Below are 18873 nucleotides of genomic sequence, written 5' to 3'. Positions count from 1 at the left end.
TATGTAAAATTGTTTCTTTTGTAAGCTTTACATCGTATTATAATGTCGTTCCCTCATCCAAAATATATCTGGAGCGTTAGTTTGATTTATACTGCAGTCTGGAAGCAGAGCCTTCCCCTCATAGAACATCCCTGCCCCACACTTTCCCCACTCAGCTCCTTCAGACTAGCCAGCAGCAATTAGCAAACACCTGGTGGAACTGAGCATCTGCTGAGCTTGTTTTGTGAGCTACTTCTCAGTGCAACGTTCCTGAGATTGATTGTAAACGGCATAATGGAAGAACACTGCTATGATGCTATGACGCTTCAGACCCGAGTCATTCCAAATTGTACCCACAAGTCTCAAAGTTGGAGGTGTGCAACTATGGGTACGGAAATGTTCCCGGCTCCTTCCACTGTACGTTTGCATGAACACTTGACTGTGAACTATTCAGTAGTGAGGAAACACCACCACTCCTCTGTTGAATCGCCACTTCAATGTGGTGGAGAGGTGTTGCATCCCTCCTGAGGCTACGTAGTCCAGAACTTTATCTCCTAGCCGAGTCTTCCATGGAAAATGGACCTCAGACTAAAAGTTCCCACATACTTGGACGTACAGCACGCATTCTGTGAGCTGTACAAACTCCACGCATAATGTCCATCTACAGTTGCGATTTCATACTTGAGCGTACCAATTTCCTACATGGGTCGTAACAAATTCCTTCATTTCCCACAACCTGAATGGATACTAGAAAGTTTGATGAGCTCGGTGGGTGCAGAGCCCTGTTTCTAATCCACCAGGGCATCCGCCACACACCTGTCGGTGATGCACAGAGTGGCAGTGTGAAAGCTACGTGTCATTCCGACTGTTGGCATCTTATAATCTAGGTGTTCTATGAGAACACCATTTTCCACTAATCAGTTGACTGTGTGACACAGAGTACACATACACGGTTGTAAACATTTTCCTTTGCACCCAAGTGTCTGGTAGATGTCCCTGTTGAACCTGCCTCGAGTGCACTTAGACCTCTGCAGAATGAAGTACACCAGTGTACGTGGAGCCCTAAGAGTGATTCAAAGATTCCGGATACCAAGGTGACTGAAGGTGTCTGACATTCAGAGGAAGCTCATGGTAGAGCCACTGCTCCTCTACACTGAAAGGAGTTAGGTTAGGTGAGGTAGTTTGGGTATCTGACCAGGATGGTCTTAAGTATGCCTCCCATTGGAGGTTCGCTGAGCATGCCCCAGTGGGAGGAGACCCCTGGGAAAATCCAAAACTCACTGGAGGGGCTATATATAATCCACCCAGCCTGAGAACGCCTCAAACCCTCCCAGAGCAACATGAAGGATGTCGCAGAATGTCTGGAAGTCACTCCTGGACGTGTTGCCTCACAACCCAATCTCAGATGAGCAGAAAACGATGGATGGATGGATGGACTTACACCATAGGTGGCATCATATCTCAGCACCAGGCAGGATTTCACCAAGCTCTTGAGAGAGACTCATTCTTTCACAGTTGTTTGTAGAAACAGTCCACATGCCAAGGCGCTGGATTTTATACACCTGTCGCCATGGAAGGCATTGGAACATCTCAATTCACTTACGGGAGGGGGAAACGGATACTTCTGGAAATACAGATGATGCTCTATGAAGCTTTACTGAAAGTAAAGTTTACTCCCATATCGAGCACAGATCAGTGACGTTTCAGAGAACTGCTCTCAGTTCTAGCCTCTCACGGACAAAACGGCGTTATTCTCCATGGAGCTTACCCAACTCGTGAACTCCTTCTTAGACAACATAGTCCGTTGTGTTAAGACATTCCAGACGCGTGTCTGACAGTGACTTGACACCGGCAAACACAACAGTGCTGCTTCACCCTAATTGGATATACAGCTTATGAAAAAATAATCACATTCTCACAGCATTTCAAGAAAGAAAGACAGAAAAAAAAGATGCTGATGAGTGTGTCAGTCGGTAAGAGAGAGAGAGATAGATCCATACTTTCCTTCCAATTCAAAGTTTTCTACCTCCCTCTCTTCCTCTCTCTCTCTCTGCCTCAGCGCCTTCAACTTTGCTCCCTCCATTGATGCAGTCTCACTCCTCTTCCCCCCTGTGCCCAACGGCCATCTCTCAGCCCCCAGCTCGCGCAGGAATCCGTCTCCGCGCTCTAATCCTCACATCAGAAGTGCTGTCTGTCTGTATTCCTCGCTCTTTTTTTTTTTTTTCTTCCCCTCTTCGCTGCAGCATGAGTGCTGAATGCAGCAGTTACTACAACACTGACGGCGTGTTCGTGGAGGCTTTCTCCTGCCCCAAACCCGGCAGCGCTGCCTTCGCCGTCTACTGTTGCGGCTTTAATGATGTGAAGTATTGCTGCGATGATCCCAACAGCTTTTTCCCCTACGAGTATGGATACATGTGGTGGCTAAGGTGAGCATACTTTTCTTTTCCTGTGTTTAAGACCAACGTTCTCTTAATGACTCTTAAAGACTTAATTGAGTTTGTCAGCCAGTTAGTGTGTTTATAACTGCCATTAGGATTTTGCTCCTAAAAAGGCTAAAGTTGTTTGTTTTTTTAGATTTTCTAGTCTATAGATCAACGTGATTATAAAACCTTCAAAAGGCTTTTCTTCTACCATCCCCCCCCCCCATTGCTTATTATCTGCAGAATAACCTGATTACTGCGTGACCCTCTTTTTTTTTTTCTTCCCTCAAGTATGTTTGTTTTCCACCACTAACAGAATGAAAACATTCTGATTTATCTCGAAAGTGTACAGTATAGCTTAGGTATGAAACAAGCGTTTGCACATGTTTAAATGTTAATTATTCTTCCCACCACACCTGTTTTCAAACCTGTTTTTGGTTTTTTTTTAGCCTACCAGCTCTGTTTCCTAATCGACCGCCCTGTCTCCTCTCAGTATCGGTGCTCTTGTAGGTCTATCAATCGCAGCCGTGGTGCTTCTCGCCTTCCTCATCACCGTCTGCGTCCTCTGCTACCTTTTCATAGCCACCAAACCCAATCGCCTTGACAACGGCCTGCCCCTCAGAGCACCAGGTCAGGATGGGTGTGTGTCAGACTCTTCATTTTGTGCTTCTTTTCTTCTTTTTTTAATGTGGTTCCTGAAAGCCTTAAATTAGGACGGATTTCTATTATTTGAGTGTGTGTGTGTGCGTGTGTGTGTGTGTGTGTGTGTGTGTGTGTGTGTGTGTGTGTGTGTGTGTGTGTGTGTGTGTGTGTTTCTGTGCCAGGTTAGGGTAGAGGTTGTTTTGTAATGGAACTGAACCACCTGCACTGCCGGTGAGCTATGACACAACACCAGCAGTGATATTTCTATACGCTGCATACATATCCCTTGATTCGGGCATCTACTTTTAGATTATGCTCAAAGTAAAAAAAATGTGCAGCTGGATTGTGTCATTTCTGAGTTTGGCCTTGATTTTGATTCCAACAAGTTACATGATTGGAATTTCCATGTTTCTGAAAAACAAACAAACAAAAAACAATCTAGTTGCAGGCAAACAAGACAAAATGCAAAACCCAAGAAAATCCTTTTCGAATTTTCGATGCTTGATGGAAGGTAAGTCCAAACTCTTTAGGCTTTCACTTGAGCTCTCTCTCACCCTCGTTTGTTCATAACCCTGCTGACATTACCTCCCAAAATGGCATGTAGAAATGTCGCGTTGCCGCTGCTCTCTAAGCTACGGAAGCGCATTGCTATCACGCAGGAACATTAGAGCGCTATCACGTTATAACGTGATACGTATCTTGTTAAAACGTGATACGTATCTTGTATAAACGTGATAATTTTATGTCCAGGAAGTGGCGATATTATGCTAGGCTAGTACAGTGGCTAACAGGAATTGGTCAGGTTTCCCTTCATGTTCGGTCTACACGGATACGGATGCTGCTTTGCACTGTGGTTAAAACCATTAATAGCATGTGTTAAGGAAGAATTTTTATATTACTGGTAAATTTAGCAAAACTCTGGCTCTGATACTTCCTTTTGATCCCGGGTTTTCTCGCGTGGCCACGTGCGGGGACAAAAACACAACAATGCGTGTTGACGTCACAGAATTACAGGATTTAATCCAATCAGAAGTAAATATAAGATAGTACAGGAAACTAAAGAAAGACAGATACAAACATTGTTACCTGAGACAAGAAGACAAAGAAATATCAAGGACGTCCTTGGAGAAAGAGCTGGTGCAGAAGTAAAATAAATCAGCTTTTTTTCTGAATTGTTTCCTTGTGCACAAACTTATACCTGTAGGTGTGTTTTCCTCTTTAATGTATTCAAATAAGGCGTATCTCTACTTGACCAATTGGAAGGCATCTCTGGCCCTGTTAAATTTTAGAAAAAGTCCCGCAGTTGGTCGCAAGATCAAACACCTTTGTTAAATAAGGTAGAAGCAGACTCTCTGAATTCATGGTGGTTTATGGCTTTCACAGATCAGTGTGAAAAGCTAGAACTTCCTACTGATTGTTTCCCAACAGACAAAGAGCAGATCAGAAGATCTTGACAAAACCATCTGCTTTAACTACAGTAAATATATCAATAGTCAGAAATGTTAAATTTAAAACTATAATTATGGTATTCAATCAAGTCATGATAAATTCTAAAACTAACTTATTTAAATTTATTCTTAACACTATCCGGCCTCCCGTGGCTCTACAGCCATCTGGGCAAAGAGAAACAGATGCAGAACCTCACAGGTAGCTGTGAAATTCTGGTTTCTTCTGCTCTGCCGGAACAAACCTTTAATACTTATTTAATTCAATGTAAAGTTCTCCAAAAACCCAATTGTTCTTCACTCAGCATCTCCAAAGTTTATTCTGATATCAAACCAAAAGCAATAGATAAAACAGAAAATAATGAAGTACAATTCCTGTTTCTAATTAGGAATTAGAAACAAATAAGAATTAAGACATTCATTCACCATAAACCTAATATTTTCAATACTAAACAAATCATTTCATGTGATTCTAATATAGTCAGAAATAATCAATTTCAAATACATTCATCATTAACTAAATTAATTCTAAAACAAGATAATAGAATTTTAGTCAAAACATATTATAATACTAGAAAAATGTCTTACAAATAAATGTTAGTGATTTAAAACATTTTCTGTTAATTCAGTTTTTTTGCACCATGTCAGATGTTAGTTCTGGAAGATTTCTCATCCTGGTTACGTGAACCAACCAAAGTTCCCCTTCTCAGAGTAATTCAAGTGATACTGTCCTCCACCTTCCTGCATATGTTAATTTATGACCTCCTGTCTTTAATGATAAGACCCCAGGGGTCTGAGCTGAAGCTCTCCTGCAGATCCTACAGTTCTTCGGGTTTTAAATCACTCACACAAACCTGTTCAAACTTAAGAAATTCGGTCTAAAAGGTTTAAACTGTGTTAAACACTTAAAATAATAATTTTTCTCAACAGTCCCCCTTTTGAGGTCTGAGATACACAGACCTCACAAATAAATTGATTAGGCCTTCCAATATAGGAACAAAAAAAATTCCGTGTACTAGAATAACTAAAACATTTACCTTCTTATACAGTCCCCCTTTTCAACAGGACCCCTCAGCTCCACATCCCCCTCATCTGCAGCACCACAGTAAAGCATCTGATAGGGAGGCGGAGCAGGTGGGCCTCTGCTACCCTTAGCAGTTTTATGCATCTAAAATTAAACTCCTTATTCTACCTGTAGATGATAGATTTGTTCTGTCCAGTAATTTAATACTCACCTGAAGTATTGCAAAAATTTGTAACAATCTCAATTTAAATGTAAAAATACCTATTAACCTTTTAAAAATCCTATAACTCAATTATAGCAAAACAAGCAAAACACATTACAAATCATCACCCAAAAATGATAAAATGGAAAGATGACTGAGGTACACAAAACTTACCAAAGATGGACACCAATCACAAAATCAATACTGATCATAACAATTACAATCCTTCAACAGTGTAAAAAGCAAGACCAAAAACAAAGCTGTCAAGGAAAAAGAAATTAGAACACATAAAAATCAATTACACATTTCCTTTTTTTTTTTTTACAGAATTCAATAATAGTCTTAGAGTCTGTATCTTTCTTCTTTGTCTTTCCTCAAAAACAAAAGAAGTTCTTCGTCCAGAAATGATCTAAAAATACGCGCGAAAAAAAGAAACGAAAGTTCATTGAGTTCGCAAGAAAAGACGAAAATACGCAAAAGAGAGAAGATGTGTTGACGGTGATGATCCTCTTGTAACTTGATTTCCTCGTCGGGTTTAAACCTCAGGTTCCCACCTGAGTGTCCGTTGCTCACTGAAAATTGGATTTATTGTGCCAATATAACAGTGAGTTTAAGGAGAAGGTGCAATCTCCTTTTCTTAATATAAGGACACCGGAAACAGGAGTATTATGCCTGTCCGGGCCTTTTAAGCCTCGAATTCCAGGAATTAGAAGTGGTCATGGCAGGAATTGCTGATCCTCCTCGGTCCTGGGAAGTGCCTGCAGACGCTCCTCGTCTGAAGTTGCAGATCTTCTTGTACGTCTCGGAGCGCGTTGTGGCTCCTCAGCTGTTGTGCAGTGACTCCAATGGAACCAGGTGTCTCCTTTCCCTTGCAGACGGACAGCATGAGACGTCCTCTCCACGAGTTGGTATGGTCTGGTGAAGCGAGGTTCAGACCACTGTCTTTTGATGACCTTCAGCCACACCCAGTTGATTCCTGGAACCAGTCCTGAGCCTGGACGGTCCTATGACGTCTGGTATTTTGCAAACTCTGTTGCCAGAACCTGTGACTCACTAAAAACATAATTATGAAATAAATATGCAGGTTCACCTGTCCATTCTGGAATCCGAGTGCAGGTGCTGGAAGCATCCTTCTTGTGTGGAGCTCATATGGACCCTGTTGATTTGTTAATGGACATTCAAACAAACATCCAATAATAAGCGATGCATTTACCCAATTTAAATTTAGACTGTGCACAGTTTATAGCCAATTTTGTTTTATTTACTCTCTCAACCTTGCCTTGTGATTGGGGATAATATACTGTACCGAATAAATGGGTCAATCCGAGCATCTGTTCCACATTCTGCAGATCTTGATTCCTAAAAGGAGTACCATTTACTCACCTGATCTTCGTTAGAAATCCATAGCGTGGAATGTAATGATTGATCAAGCAGAATATGAAAGCTTTGCTGTCTTCCTTTGCGCCGGCCACGCCTCCAGGTATCTTGAGTATTGCATCCAGAGGGATTAATACCTACCAGCGTCAGCATATCTATCCTTTAACCCTGTCTTTGAGAAAAGATACCACCTGTGCTCCAGGTTTTCATCACCTGTGAAATCCTTTCATGCCAAGTCCATAGACTTCTTGAAGAACCTGGAGTCTCATATCCGGAGAAAGAATCACCTTACCATTCAGTCCTTGTCTGAGTCGGTCATTAACTGACTCCTTATTGCTCATCAGAAAGCTCCAGTGGTGACACCCCCTTTTTGTGTTAAAATATCTTGTACAGATGGTTCTATTCCACCTGCTTCAGTTCTAATACTTACCATTTAAAGGAATGACAAGAATCAAACAGCCTTCTTGGCTGTGTTTGTCAGTGGCAGCGCCTTCAGCTGTCACTCTTGTCCTGCTTTCTTCATGACCCCTGTTTCAATCACAATAACAAATTAACACAGGAATAATGCTTCTACCAATTTCCATTTCAGTATCATATTTTATGCGTTTTTTAAGAACCCTGCATTTGTTGTCTTCTATGTTTTTGACTAAAGTCCCAGTTAAACGTCGTTAAACTGAAGTCCTAAAAAGGAGTGTGGGTTTTAATATTTGTATTTTTTTTTTTTTTTAAATCTCTCTATCTCACTGTTTACTCACTGTCACATGCTGTTTTATTTCAATTATGTAAAGCACTTTGAAATGCCCTGCTACTGAAATGTGCCACACAAACAAAATTCAATTTATGGATTGGTTCTGTTCCTGAAACTCACTACTTAAATCTTAAAGTAGTGCATATGCTGCTTTTATTTCATATTTACAACAGGAACCGTCTGTGTACAGACTTCTCAAATCTTTCACTTGTGGCACTCAGATGTGCTCTCCCCCTGTTTCTGAGGCAGAACTGTGTGCACTCAGTTCAGCCACAGAAACATCCAAACTAAATTGCAAATGGCAACAAGTTAGAGCCAATCATTATCAGGATAATCTAGGAGCATAGTTCCTACCATTCCTAGTCATAGAAAGAAAGTGCAGCATGTCCACCACAGTCATATCCCGGGGTGATTCAAACTCACAGCTCTGTGACTTGCAGACATCTAAATGATTTGAAACAACAAAAATGAAAATGAAAAAATAAAAAATATCAAAACTAAAAGAAGCTCTGTTCCTGGAGACTGACAGCTCAGATGTACACAGTGTATAACACTCACTAACTGAATATGATAACAAGTATGTGCAGCCTTTATCCAAGAACACAGTGTAAGTGCATTTAACAAAATATTATTCCTTTCTTTACTGAATAAAAGCTTGACCTCTAATAAGTAACACTCGAGCCAGCTTCTGTTGTCCCCTCCACTGCAGCAGACTTATGTAAACGACCAAAAGAGGAGGACCTAGTTAAAAATCAAAAGCAACAGGTGTGATGTCAGCGTGCCCCAAGTCAGTGGGACATGTGGCCCAGAACACTATATTTCATATGTTTCATGGATGGGAGAAGAAAAAGCGAGGAGCAGGAATATACCGTCAGTCTAGAATCAACAGGGAGCATGAAATTACACCTCCCAATAACTAAGGCTATGAGCCAGAGTGCAGAGCCAAAAGATCATATGGCACTGCCACTTCTAGCATGCTTTTGAGTCCAACTCATGCACCAGCAACAGCTACTTAGGCACCAAAATGCAAAAACATGTTCCAGGCACTACCTACTAAAGTTACATCAAACTACTCCTGGAACCATTCTGTCCAATTAAATCATTAAAACAGGGTGGCATGGGAAAAGGTCAAAAATCAGCCCAGAGAACACAAGTGTTCGGATCTAGGGTTTCCAAAGTGAGAAGCAGGACCAAAGCTTGGTGTGTTCATTCGTGTCCAGCTGTCAGCCAGGTGCTCCACTGATAACTGCAGCAGAAAATGTCCATGTGTAAAATCATGCACAAGCGTGTGCAAAAATGTGGCGACAGGCAGAGTCCAGTGTAGTGCAGAGAAAAGAACCACTGATTTTATTCAGTCAGAGGTCAGTGTTCAGTATGGAGTGTGCCACTCCTGCAACCACCACAAAATGGCAACAAATGTCCATCATTCTTCACGTCGATCAGGAGATCTGGCAGTGATCTCAGATCAAAAGGTCCTGCGTGTGTCAATATCGTCCAGCTTGTTTGTACTGTGCATCACATCATGGGACCGACGCAGGATCTGGTGCTTCTCTTGGCAGTTATATGTCAGCCGTACTGCCTCCAACAGGAATATGAAGCTTGTGTGGGCATTGTCGAACCCAGTGGCCCTGTTCACCACAATAAAAACACATGTCCCTGCAGTTCACACCTTGTAGACCCCTTCCCCTCACACCTGAGAAACCGGGTGCCCTTTTCCTTTTGCCACGCCAGCCTGGAGCTAAATTCTGCCAAGATGCAGCTGCAGACATGCGAGGGCCAGAATGTGTTGCTGGAGCAGGAACCCGACCCAAAACAGGTGGAAAATTTTCTGATAATGCATCAACCCCCACCTGCATTTGTTTTTCATGTTTCATCACTTTGTATCTAGCCTCCTTTATCTGAAGCTTAAGCAATTGTTTCTTTAACCGCTCCAGCTCATCAACCTGAGTTCTCTCCGCACCCTGAAACATATGCAAATGATGTAACAGATGTTTCTCCCACTCAGCATGATCACAACCTATCAGCTCCCGATTTTGGGTCATCTTTTCAGCTACAGAAGAAGGGACACCAGCTAGGATCGCCTGACGAAATTGTTCCCTCTGCTCTGAATGATTAGCCGGATGTAATCCCGTATGTTTAATCCAGATTTCAATACCCCTGTCCAAATAGAGTCTGGGACTATTAGTAAGGTCCCAAGTGAATTTTGGAATAAACAAAGGAGCCAAGAGGGGGAAAAGAATCCCTACATCTGAGCTCTGTTTATGGAGATGAACTGTTCCTTGCCAAAAAACCAAGCAACGAGCCCATTCGTGCCTGATCTGCTCTGCCTTCTCCAGGTTTTTAAAAGCGGCACCCTTAGTGAACAAACCAGCTTCACAAAGGTCTGACCGGGCTGCAGTCTCATCCGCGACTGCCCGTTTCAAAGCCTGACTTAAAATTAGGCCCAAAGGCATTTCGGTATTTAAAGGTTTATGCTGTTGTAGTACTTCCCGTTTCAAATCGTCTGCCGTCACTTTAACTGTGTTCCACCCCAATTGTTCCAAAACGCTAAGTAAACCTGTGATCTGTTCATTCAAAGATTTCCACGGACCTGAACAGAAACTCAGAATCTTATCATTTAACAAATCAATATCCATATTTAACTTAACACTAGATCCGCAGCGCAAAACACGAATTCAAATTCACACAAACAGCAGTTTTCAAACGCAGCGTCCCACTCACACTGATTCGCTCACACAACGCCACAGACACACAGAGCTCTTTACATACAAACAGCACAGATACAGAGAAACACAGAGAACAAGAGAGACAGGCTCAGGTAACAGGAAAAACGAAAAGAGAGGAAAAAATTTTGAAGCCGGCTAAAATATAGTTCTACTGCAACGCAAGAAATTCCCAACAACTTCTCAATTTTCAGAGTCGGGTCAAAACTCAATTTCAATATGTTCTTCCATCAATCCGCCCAGCTACATAATTTACGAAGAGCCAGCGAAGAAGGCGACATCAAAACCCGGCCAAATAATAATTTATCAAAAGTCTCTTCAGCCAATTTAACCCTTAAAATTATCAGTCCTTGAGGAACGAGCAAAATTCCCTGGCCGAATCAAGCCAATCCTACAACTAGAACACACAAAATTAAATCCAATTAAATTTGTTAGTTTACAGGCACAGTAAAATTCCTGCAGGCCACAAATTAAAGCCTAGCTTGAGACAGAGACTGCGCCGTTTCCCTGTTTGAGCCCGCCACCGGCTCCCTGTAGTGTGTATTCATTCATTAACATTAAACTATTCTTGCTCTTTTCGGGGGGAATTTTCTATGACATTGCAGAGAATTCCATAATTCTGCGGCGTCGCACAGCAAAGGGAAGTCGGAAGTGTCAAACGAAGCGGCGCCGCCCGCAAACTTAACACAGGCTTACCAGACCGCAGCGTCAGACCCAGACGAATTAAAAAGTCCCCACAGACGCACGTCCGAAACTTCGGAACCGGTACGAGCCCCCAAATGTTAAGGAAGAATTTTTATATTACTGGTAAATTTAGCAAAACTCTGGCTCTGATACTTCCTTTTGATCCCGGGTTTTCTCGCGTGGCCACGTGCGGGGACAAAAACACAACAATGCGTGTTGACGTCACAGAATTACAGGATTTAATCCAATCAGAAGTAAATATAAGATAGTACAGGAAACTAAAGAAAGACAGATACAAACATTGTTACCTGAGACAAGAAGACAAAGAAATATCAAGGACGTCCTTGGAGAAAGAGCTGGTGCAGAAGTAAAATAAATCAGCTTTTTTTCTGAATTGTTTCCCTTGTGCACAAACTTTTATACCTGTAGGTGTGTTTTCCTCTTTAATGTATTCAAATAAGGCGTATCTCTACTTGACCAATTGGAAGACATCTCTGGCCCTGTTAAATTTTAGAAAAAGTCCCGCAGTTTGGTCGCAAGATCAAACACCTTTTGTTAAATAAGGTAGAAGCAGACTCTCTGAATTCATGGTGGTTTATGGCTTTCACAGATCAGTGTGAAAAGCTAGAACTTCCTACTGATTGTTTCCCAACAGACAAAGAGCAGATCAGAAGATCTTGACAAACCATCTGCTTTAACTACAGTAAAATATATCAATAGGTCAGAATATGTTATAAATTTTAAAACTATAATTATGGTATTTCAATCAAGTCATGATAAATTCTAAAACTAACTTATTTTAAATTTATTTTCTTAACACTATCCGGCCTCCCGTGGCTCTACAGCCATCTGGGCAAAGAGAAACAGATGCAGGAACCTCACAGGTAGCTGTGAAATTCTGGTTTCTCTTCTGCTCTGCCCGGAACAAACCTTTAATACTTTATTTTTAATTCAATGTAAAGTTCTCCAAAAACCCAACTTGTTCTTCTGCACTCAGCATCTCCAAAGTTTAGTTCTGATATCAAACCAAAAGCAATAGATAATAAACAGAAAATAATGAAGTACAATTCCTGTTTCTAATTAGGAATTAGAAACAAATAAGAATTAAGACATTCATTCACCATAAACCTAAGTATTTTCTAATACTAAACAAATCATTTTCATGTGATTCTAATATAGTCAGAAATAATACAATTTCAAATACATTCATCATTAACTAAATTAATTCTAAAACAAGATAATAGAATTTTTAGTCAAAACATATTATTAATACTAAGAAAAATGTCTTACAAATTAAATGTTAGTGATTTAAAACATTTTCTGTTATATTCAGTTTTTTTGCACCATGTCAGATGTTAGTTCTGGAAGATTTCTCATCCTGGTTACGTGAACCAACCAAAGTTCCCCTTCTCAGAGTAATTCAAGTGATACTGTCCTCCACCTTCCTGCATATGTTAATTTATGACCTCCTGTCTTTAATGATAAGACCCCAGGGGTCTGAGCTGAAGCTCTCCTGCAGATCCTACAGTTCTTCGGGTTTTAAATCACTCACACAAACCTGTTCAAACTTAAGAAATTCGGTCTAAAAGGTTTAAACTGTGTTAAACACTTAAAATAATAATTTTTCTCAACACATGGTACTCTGAGCAGGATCCTACACAGAACGGGGCTGCACAGAAGGAAACGTCAATTCGGTTCTCTAGCTGTGGCGGCGTTCCAGACTGTCTGGATCGAAGCTGAAGTTGGCTTCCGATTGTAGCTTCTGATTCGGGAAATGGCTAAAGAGCCATTATAACTGAGGCTCAGATGTATTTGCTGAACCTTTTCTGTTCAGATTCTTTTCTTTTAACAGTACACTTGCTGAACAACGGCAACGGCTGTTCGTAACCAAGCAACCGAAATCAACAGAAGGCTAGATAGTGGCAAAAGACAAAACTTCACCACATTACCAGTCGTTACCTTTGTTACCCCCTGGTGTCTCTTGTTTCATTGTGTTTTGGATTTCCTTGTTTTTCCTGGATTTTGGATTTAGTTTTGTTTAGTTTATTAAAAATAACATCTTCATAAAGTACGTCCACTGCCTGCTGCGTTTGTGTCCACCGCCACACCATGACACAAACCAGATGAAAGAGCCCATCTTTAAATAATTAATGTGTAATTAAACAATAAAGATGACATAAATTTTATGAAATAGATCACACTTTAAGTAAATATTTGTTGTAGTTAACATATTTCAGGTAAGTAAACATGTAATGAAATAGATCCTGTCCTAGAATTGTATATTATTGAACATTACAGGTTACAAATGTGCTTATCATCTGAGGTAATACATTTTATGAAATTTAAAAAATATATATTTTTAAAATAAACATTTGGTTAAAAAATAAAAAAGGAGTCAAAATGAAATAAAAATATGCCTCATCTATATGGTCTAGTGAATAATTTCACTCAGATTTTGAGTTAATGGGGCACACAATTTGGAAGCTATTGAAGAAAACATTTAATATTTGAAATATTGAATATGACAAACATTTTATAGAGGATAGTGTGCCTCGTGTAATAGCATGAATTACCACTTTTTGTATTAGTTGGTCACAAGACAAAGCATTTATTTACAGAAGTGTTCGGAAATGTGAACCTCCGAGCACTTCAGGAGGCATCGGTAGAGAACAGCTGGCCGAAATTAGCGTTCATAAATCGGATCAACCTTGAGCTGAACGTCCCTTGCTCCGCGGAGGGCGAATATCTAGTCACCAATTTGCAAAACAACTACGCTGCGGTTGTTAATACAATGACAACACCGGTGTTCTGACTAGTTTGTTTTGGTCTCTAGGCTGCAAATCGCGCCGAGCGACGTAAATGTCATACGCTGTGACGTCAGCTCCAAAGCTCTATTGGTGCGGATTAGGAAGCACAGCCACCTGCAAAAAGTTAAAATCCATGAATACTTTAAGAAATACCCAGTAATTTAGCTACCTCGTTTTATGATCAAAAATGTTTCGTAATTGTGCGTGAGCTCCACGCCTTTCCATCGCTAACCTCGTTCTCCACCTACAGCGGGAAACCGCTTCTCGAAAAGAATCAAATACACAGTGGAAATGATCTGACTGATTTAAATCATAGAAAGTGCCCGTTCAATACTAAATCTTTTCACTGCACAGCTATAGACGTATACAAAGCAGATAAATATAATGGTCTACAAAACAAGGATGGCGATTTGAGTTGCACACAAATTGAATAAATAAGATTTCAGAACCGGACTTTGACCTTTGACTTACAGACTTGAGACTTCAAACTTGACTAAGGCTTGGGCACACATAGCTGGATCTTTATAAGAATGTCTGTTAATAGTTCTGAAGGGGTAAATATTATCTTTGATAAATTTTCCAAATACTCTAAATCATCCAGTTTTTTGTATAGTGAATTAAATGCTAACAAATTAATGAATAACTGTCAGGAAATAAAACAGGAATCTAATGTTCATGTGGTAACTTTTAACATTTTTAGAAACCTGACCTACAGAGATGCAAGGTTAGAACTGCAGCAGATGTTGTCAATTTGATAAATAAATGTTTTTTTAAAATTGTTAGACACTTGAGACTTGATTCTGACCTGGGACGAAAAACTTTAGACTTAGATTTGGTCCTGCAAGACTCGAGACTTGACTTGGAAAAGGTGACTTGTGAACATCTTCGATGCAAAATAAATAGTTTGTTCTTTCAGGCCGTCCACTTTTTCTTAGAAAGTTGAGGGTCCAGCTGGTTTTAACCAATTTGAAGGGTATAAAGTTGATAAAGAAGAAACAAAGAAAATTTACATAAGTGTCATAAGATGGAAAAGTAAGGTGATTACTAAACTTTTGTCATTTGTGCAATAGCACAAATCTTGTTTTACTCTCAACTTAACTCGTTATTGCTCCGTTGATAATGATAAGGCTTCATTTAGCTTCTTTTCTACCCAAACAAGGTGATGAATTTTGACCCAGCTAATATTTTTGGCTCAGATTTCTTCACCTTTCCAGTCCATTACCCAGCATTTGGTGTAAAGAACAACCCTTTTGTTTGTTTTTTGGTGATTATTTTTGTTTCGTCTTTGTGTTTCCCAGCTGGAGACCCCAACGAGGGACCCAGCCAAGGGAGAGCGGCCGGTGGGTCCGGTCCGCAGGGGTTCCGGAAACACATGATGAACAGGAAAGTGGACTCTGACAACGAGCCGTCGGACCCGGAGCGGCTTTTCCAGCGCTGTTTCACCGCTACGGTCACAAGCGTGAAAGTCGAAAGCCCCACATAGGCCTCCGAAAAACTTGCCTTTGAGGAAAAAAAAAGAAAAAAAAGAAGCAGTCAGTATGTCACGGCTCAGGAAGGCAGGCGAACCTGGACACAGTCAGAGCTGCCAGCGAGCCTCTCTGAGTGGGAGGACGACGGCATTAGTTGGCATCATGTGCCACACGTTGCAGTCGTGGTGGCTGAGTGGAGCAAGTTGTTTGGTTTTTTTCAATTATTGGAGTTAAAAAAAAGAAAAGGAAAAAAGCACTCCCAGTGCCGTAGAGCACTCCTGAAAGTGTTTGTCACGGTTAATGAAACTTTGTTCCATTTTAAGTGGAAATGGTTGATCTTTCATCCTCTCAGAAGTGATTTGCAGACAGTATGTGTGGCTCTGTGAGAGCTGGATAATAACACGGCGACGAAGGGATTGCAGGAAAACACGGAAAGGAAAACAGGATGTGAGTTTTCAATGTTAAGTCAGACCCTTGTGACACTCGGCGCTGCCGATTTGAGGCAGTGTCATCTCAGGAACGCAAGGACTGGAGTGGGCTGCTGGTTTCTTCACATGCTTACTGTGACATGTCTTTACATTTAAATGGCAGACATCCTTTTTCTACCCATCAACGTGACGATGACGAGAGGACGAATGAGATTGTTGGGGCTCGTCACAGTCCAGCGGTCTGACCCCCCGTCGTCAGTCAGCGACGTCGTCTTTTATCAGTTATCAAAACTGTTTTTCTCAGCAGAAGACAAAAGACTCATTGAACATGTCTAATGACATTAATAGGTTTTGTGTGATAACAGTTTGTGACAGCTTGTATTTCAGTTCTAATCACGAGGTGGTGATGTAAGAGGTCAGCTGACAGCACTGTGAATGAGCAAATGATTGTGAGACTTGAATAAAGCGAACAACAACCTCAGAGCTGAACTGGTGCTGTGCTTCAAGAGACTCTTTCACCTGAACGGGGGGAGATGTGAGATCTGACTGTAGCTTTCAGAAAGCAGGTAAAGTAAGTATTGAACACATTAGTGTTGGGCAATCAAAACACGATGAGTCAGAAAATTAATTAGGCTGTGTTACGACTGGCTCAGGGTCGTAACAAAATTAATAGACCATGCCGCGGTTAAAGTGCATACAAATTAATATTTATTAACAAAAACAACAATGGATTGTGGATATAGGTATCAGTGGTGTAATGCAAATGCTTGCATGTGTTGTATGAGTGCATATGGAAGTGTTGAGGTGCCAAAACAAAGACAAACTCAAAAGTGCAACAGGAGGGGAGCTGAGGCCTGGCCACCAAACATCACAGCGGCAGAGTGGACGCTGAGGCGACCAGCGACGCAGAAGACGGAGACAACCAGGTTAAAGTACTCTGCGCTCCCAATCAATTGATAAGAGACACCTGCAAAGGGGAGGAGCACAAAGACGGACAACAAGACACCTGCAGCCCAGCCTACAAGGCCCAGGGCCGTAACAGGCTGTCAAGACATGGGAGGCCACTACAAGCATTCGGCTTGCCGACGTGGGTGAATCTTCATCATTGCAGACTGAACGTCTGCATAATTGTATCATGGGTTTAACGTAACCTGGTTAAGTTGCTCTTTTTGCAAAGCATTGCTGCAAATTTCCTTGCGGTCTCCTTTGCATTGGGGTAAAGGATATTGACAATTTGTTCTCAATCAACCTACCTGGTAAAATAAAGGTTAAATTCAAAACCATAATAATATTCTTAACCCTTTTTACCACTTCTTCCACATCGACACGTTACAACTGCAAACTGAATTATTTTATCGGAAATGGGATGTGAAGGACCAACACAAAGCGGTGCATAACTGTTAAGTAAAATGATAAATGACAGTTTTTCAAAATTTTAATATGTGAACGTTTGACAAATGTGACATGCAATGCATCCCTTCTTACTTTTATGCCCCTTGATGAAATCCAGTCTTCAGAAAACACCTGACTATAAAATACTCAAAATGATAAAATATACCAGGTTATAGTTCCTCTGTCTGGTGCTGCACCTAAAATTGGACGGAGATTAATGCACTCCCAAAGTGACACGCGAATATTCCCGGAACCAATGGTTCGGTTTCTATCGGCCACTGGCAGATGACGAACCAAAGCCGACACGGCGAGAGAATCTGGAGGTGACCGCCGAAAAAACATTTGTGTTTGCTCCTTTCATTTGTCATTTGCACAAAAAATCCTGCCGAGAGCAGATAAGGTATAATTTTACGGTTTAGAAATAACTTGGCAGCAGCTACGATCCTTCATGAAATAACAGCAGCCTAACTGCATTCATTCTCAACTCAAAACCGGAGTGCTCACATATACAGCCGACGTCCTCTGAGAAAACCTAATGTTTTTGCTTTGTAATATTTCAGCAGCTGTCTGTATTTCTCCCTGCGATGACGCCACAAGCCAGCCCTGGGGATGTGCAACATTGGTGATCTGATCGAGGTCCAGCTCTGATAAATTGCTTGTGCTTTGTTTGTGAGAAAACAGGAGCGACCTTATTACCATGTAGATGCTGATGTATATCAGCTTTTCAGCAATGAAGCAGCAAAATATGCTAATATGAATCTTCAGAGGCCATTTTTAGGTCATCCTCCCAATCTCTGGAAGATGAAGGTGAAGCTTTAAATATAAAATCCCAATTAAGTTGTTGATGTTTTACTTTTTTTCATACTTCAAAAAGTATGAATTTTAAAAAAGGTCAAAGCTTTGCATTGCGATTATGGAAATACATCGATCGGGTAATGGATAACAGTAGATCTAATTTTCACAAAATGTATTCAATTATTGTTAAACAACCGACGGGTGTTTTCCCCCAACTTTTGCTGTTGCCATTTTGCAAACTAGTGCAGCGTAGCCACCAGGGGGGAGTATGGAGTGGTGTAATGTGACAACAGTTGACGTAAATGGACCTTATTAAGCTCCGCCCAGAAACGCCCCTCGAAAGTCCCACGTGGCTGCATGTCTCACAAACAAAGCCTCGCGGAGCTTAGTTTCTATGTGTAAACATGGCGTCTTTCATTTCGACTGACTCTCTGCAGAGTATTTCTGAGTTGATTAGTGTAGCATTTCTGCCGGATTTTCAAAAAATCAGCCACGACAATGGACAGGGGCACCAACAAGTTCATGTCATCTTTTTTGGACAACATCAAGGTTTTTGAGCCACGCGATGTCTCCAAGATTATGCGCATCACAGCTAAATGCTACCGGTTGATGAGGAACACAGATGATCCTCAGACCCTCAGCATAAATATAGCTGTGGACAAGATCACTGAAGCCTATTGTTCTTACAAGGCTGGGTAAGTCGGGCATTTATGGTTTTGAGGGTGATTTCTGTTGACA

At 41.1% G+C, this 18873-nt stretch overlaps 1 protein-coding gene across 2 annotated transcripts; it reads left to right on the top strand.

The window, feature by feature from the left end:
• Positions 1 to 765: 765 nt before the first annotated feature.
• LOC103479012 (protein shisa-like-2B) lies at positions 766 to 16431 on the top strand. 2 transcript variants are annotated; one of them, XM_008433208.3, is made up of 3 exons: positions 766 to 2405; positions 2893 to 3039; positions 15350 to 16431. In XM_008433208.3, the coding sequence occupies exons 1-3, from the start codon at positions 2065 to 2067 to the stop codon at positions 15447 to 15449; spliced, it is 588 nt and encodes a 195-aa protein (XP_008431430.1). In that variant the 5' UTR covers positions 766 to 2064; the 3' UTR covers positions 15450 to 16431. The 2 variants fall into 2 exon arrangements, with proteins under 2 accessions (XP_008431430.1, XP_008431429.1); XM_008433207.3 differs by having other exon boundaries at positions 775 to 2405; positions 2893 to 3029.
• Positions 16432 to 18873: the final 2442 nt, after the last annotated feature.

The sequence above is a fragment of the Poecilia reticulata genome, chromosome 17, assembly GCF_904066995.2.
Source record: "Poecilia reticulata chromosome 17, P_reticulata-male-v2, whole genome shotgun sequence".
Taxonomy (NCBI): Eukaryota; Metazoa; Chordata; class Actinopteri; order Cyprinodontiformes; family Poeciliidae; genus Poecilia; species Poecilia reticulata.
This window is presented reverse-complemented; position numbering and strand designations above follow the sequence as displayed.

Bases quoted from the DNA above. Each gene is read 5' to 3' on its own strand.
- LOC103479012 (XM_008433207.3), top strand. From the start codon at position 2,065: ATGCAGTCTCACTCCTCTTCCCCCCTGTGCCCAACGGCCATCTCTCAG. The intron at 2,406-2,892 runs GTGAGCATACTT...GTCTCCTCTCAG, and splicing joins GGATACATGTGGTGGCTAAG to TATCGGTGCTCTTGTAGGTC. The intron at 3,030-15,349 runs GTCAGGATGGGT...TGTGTTTCCCAG, and splicing joins CCTGCCCCTCAGAGCACCAG to CTGGAGACCCCAACGAGGGA.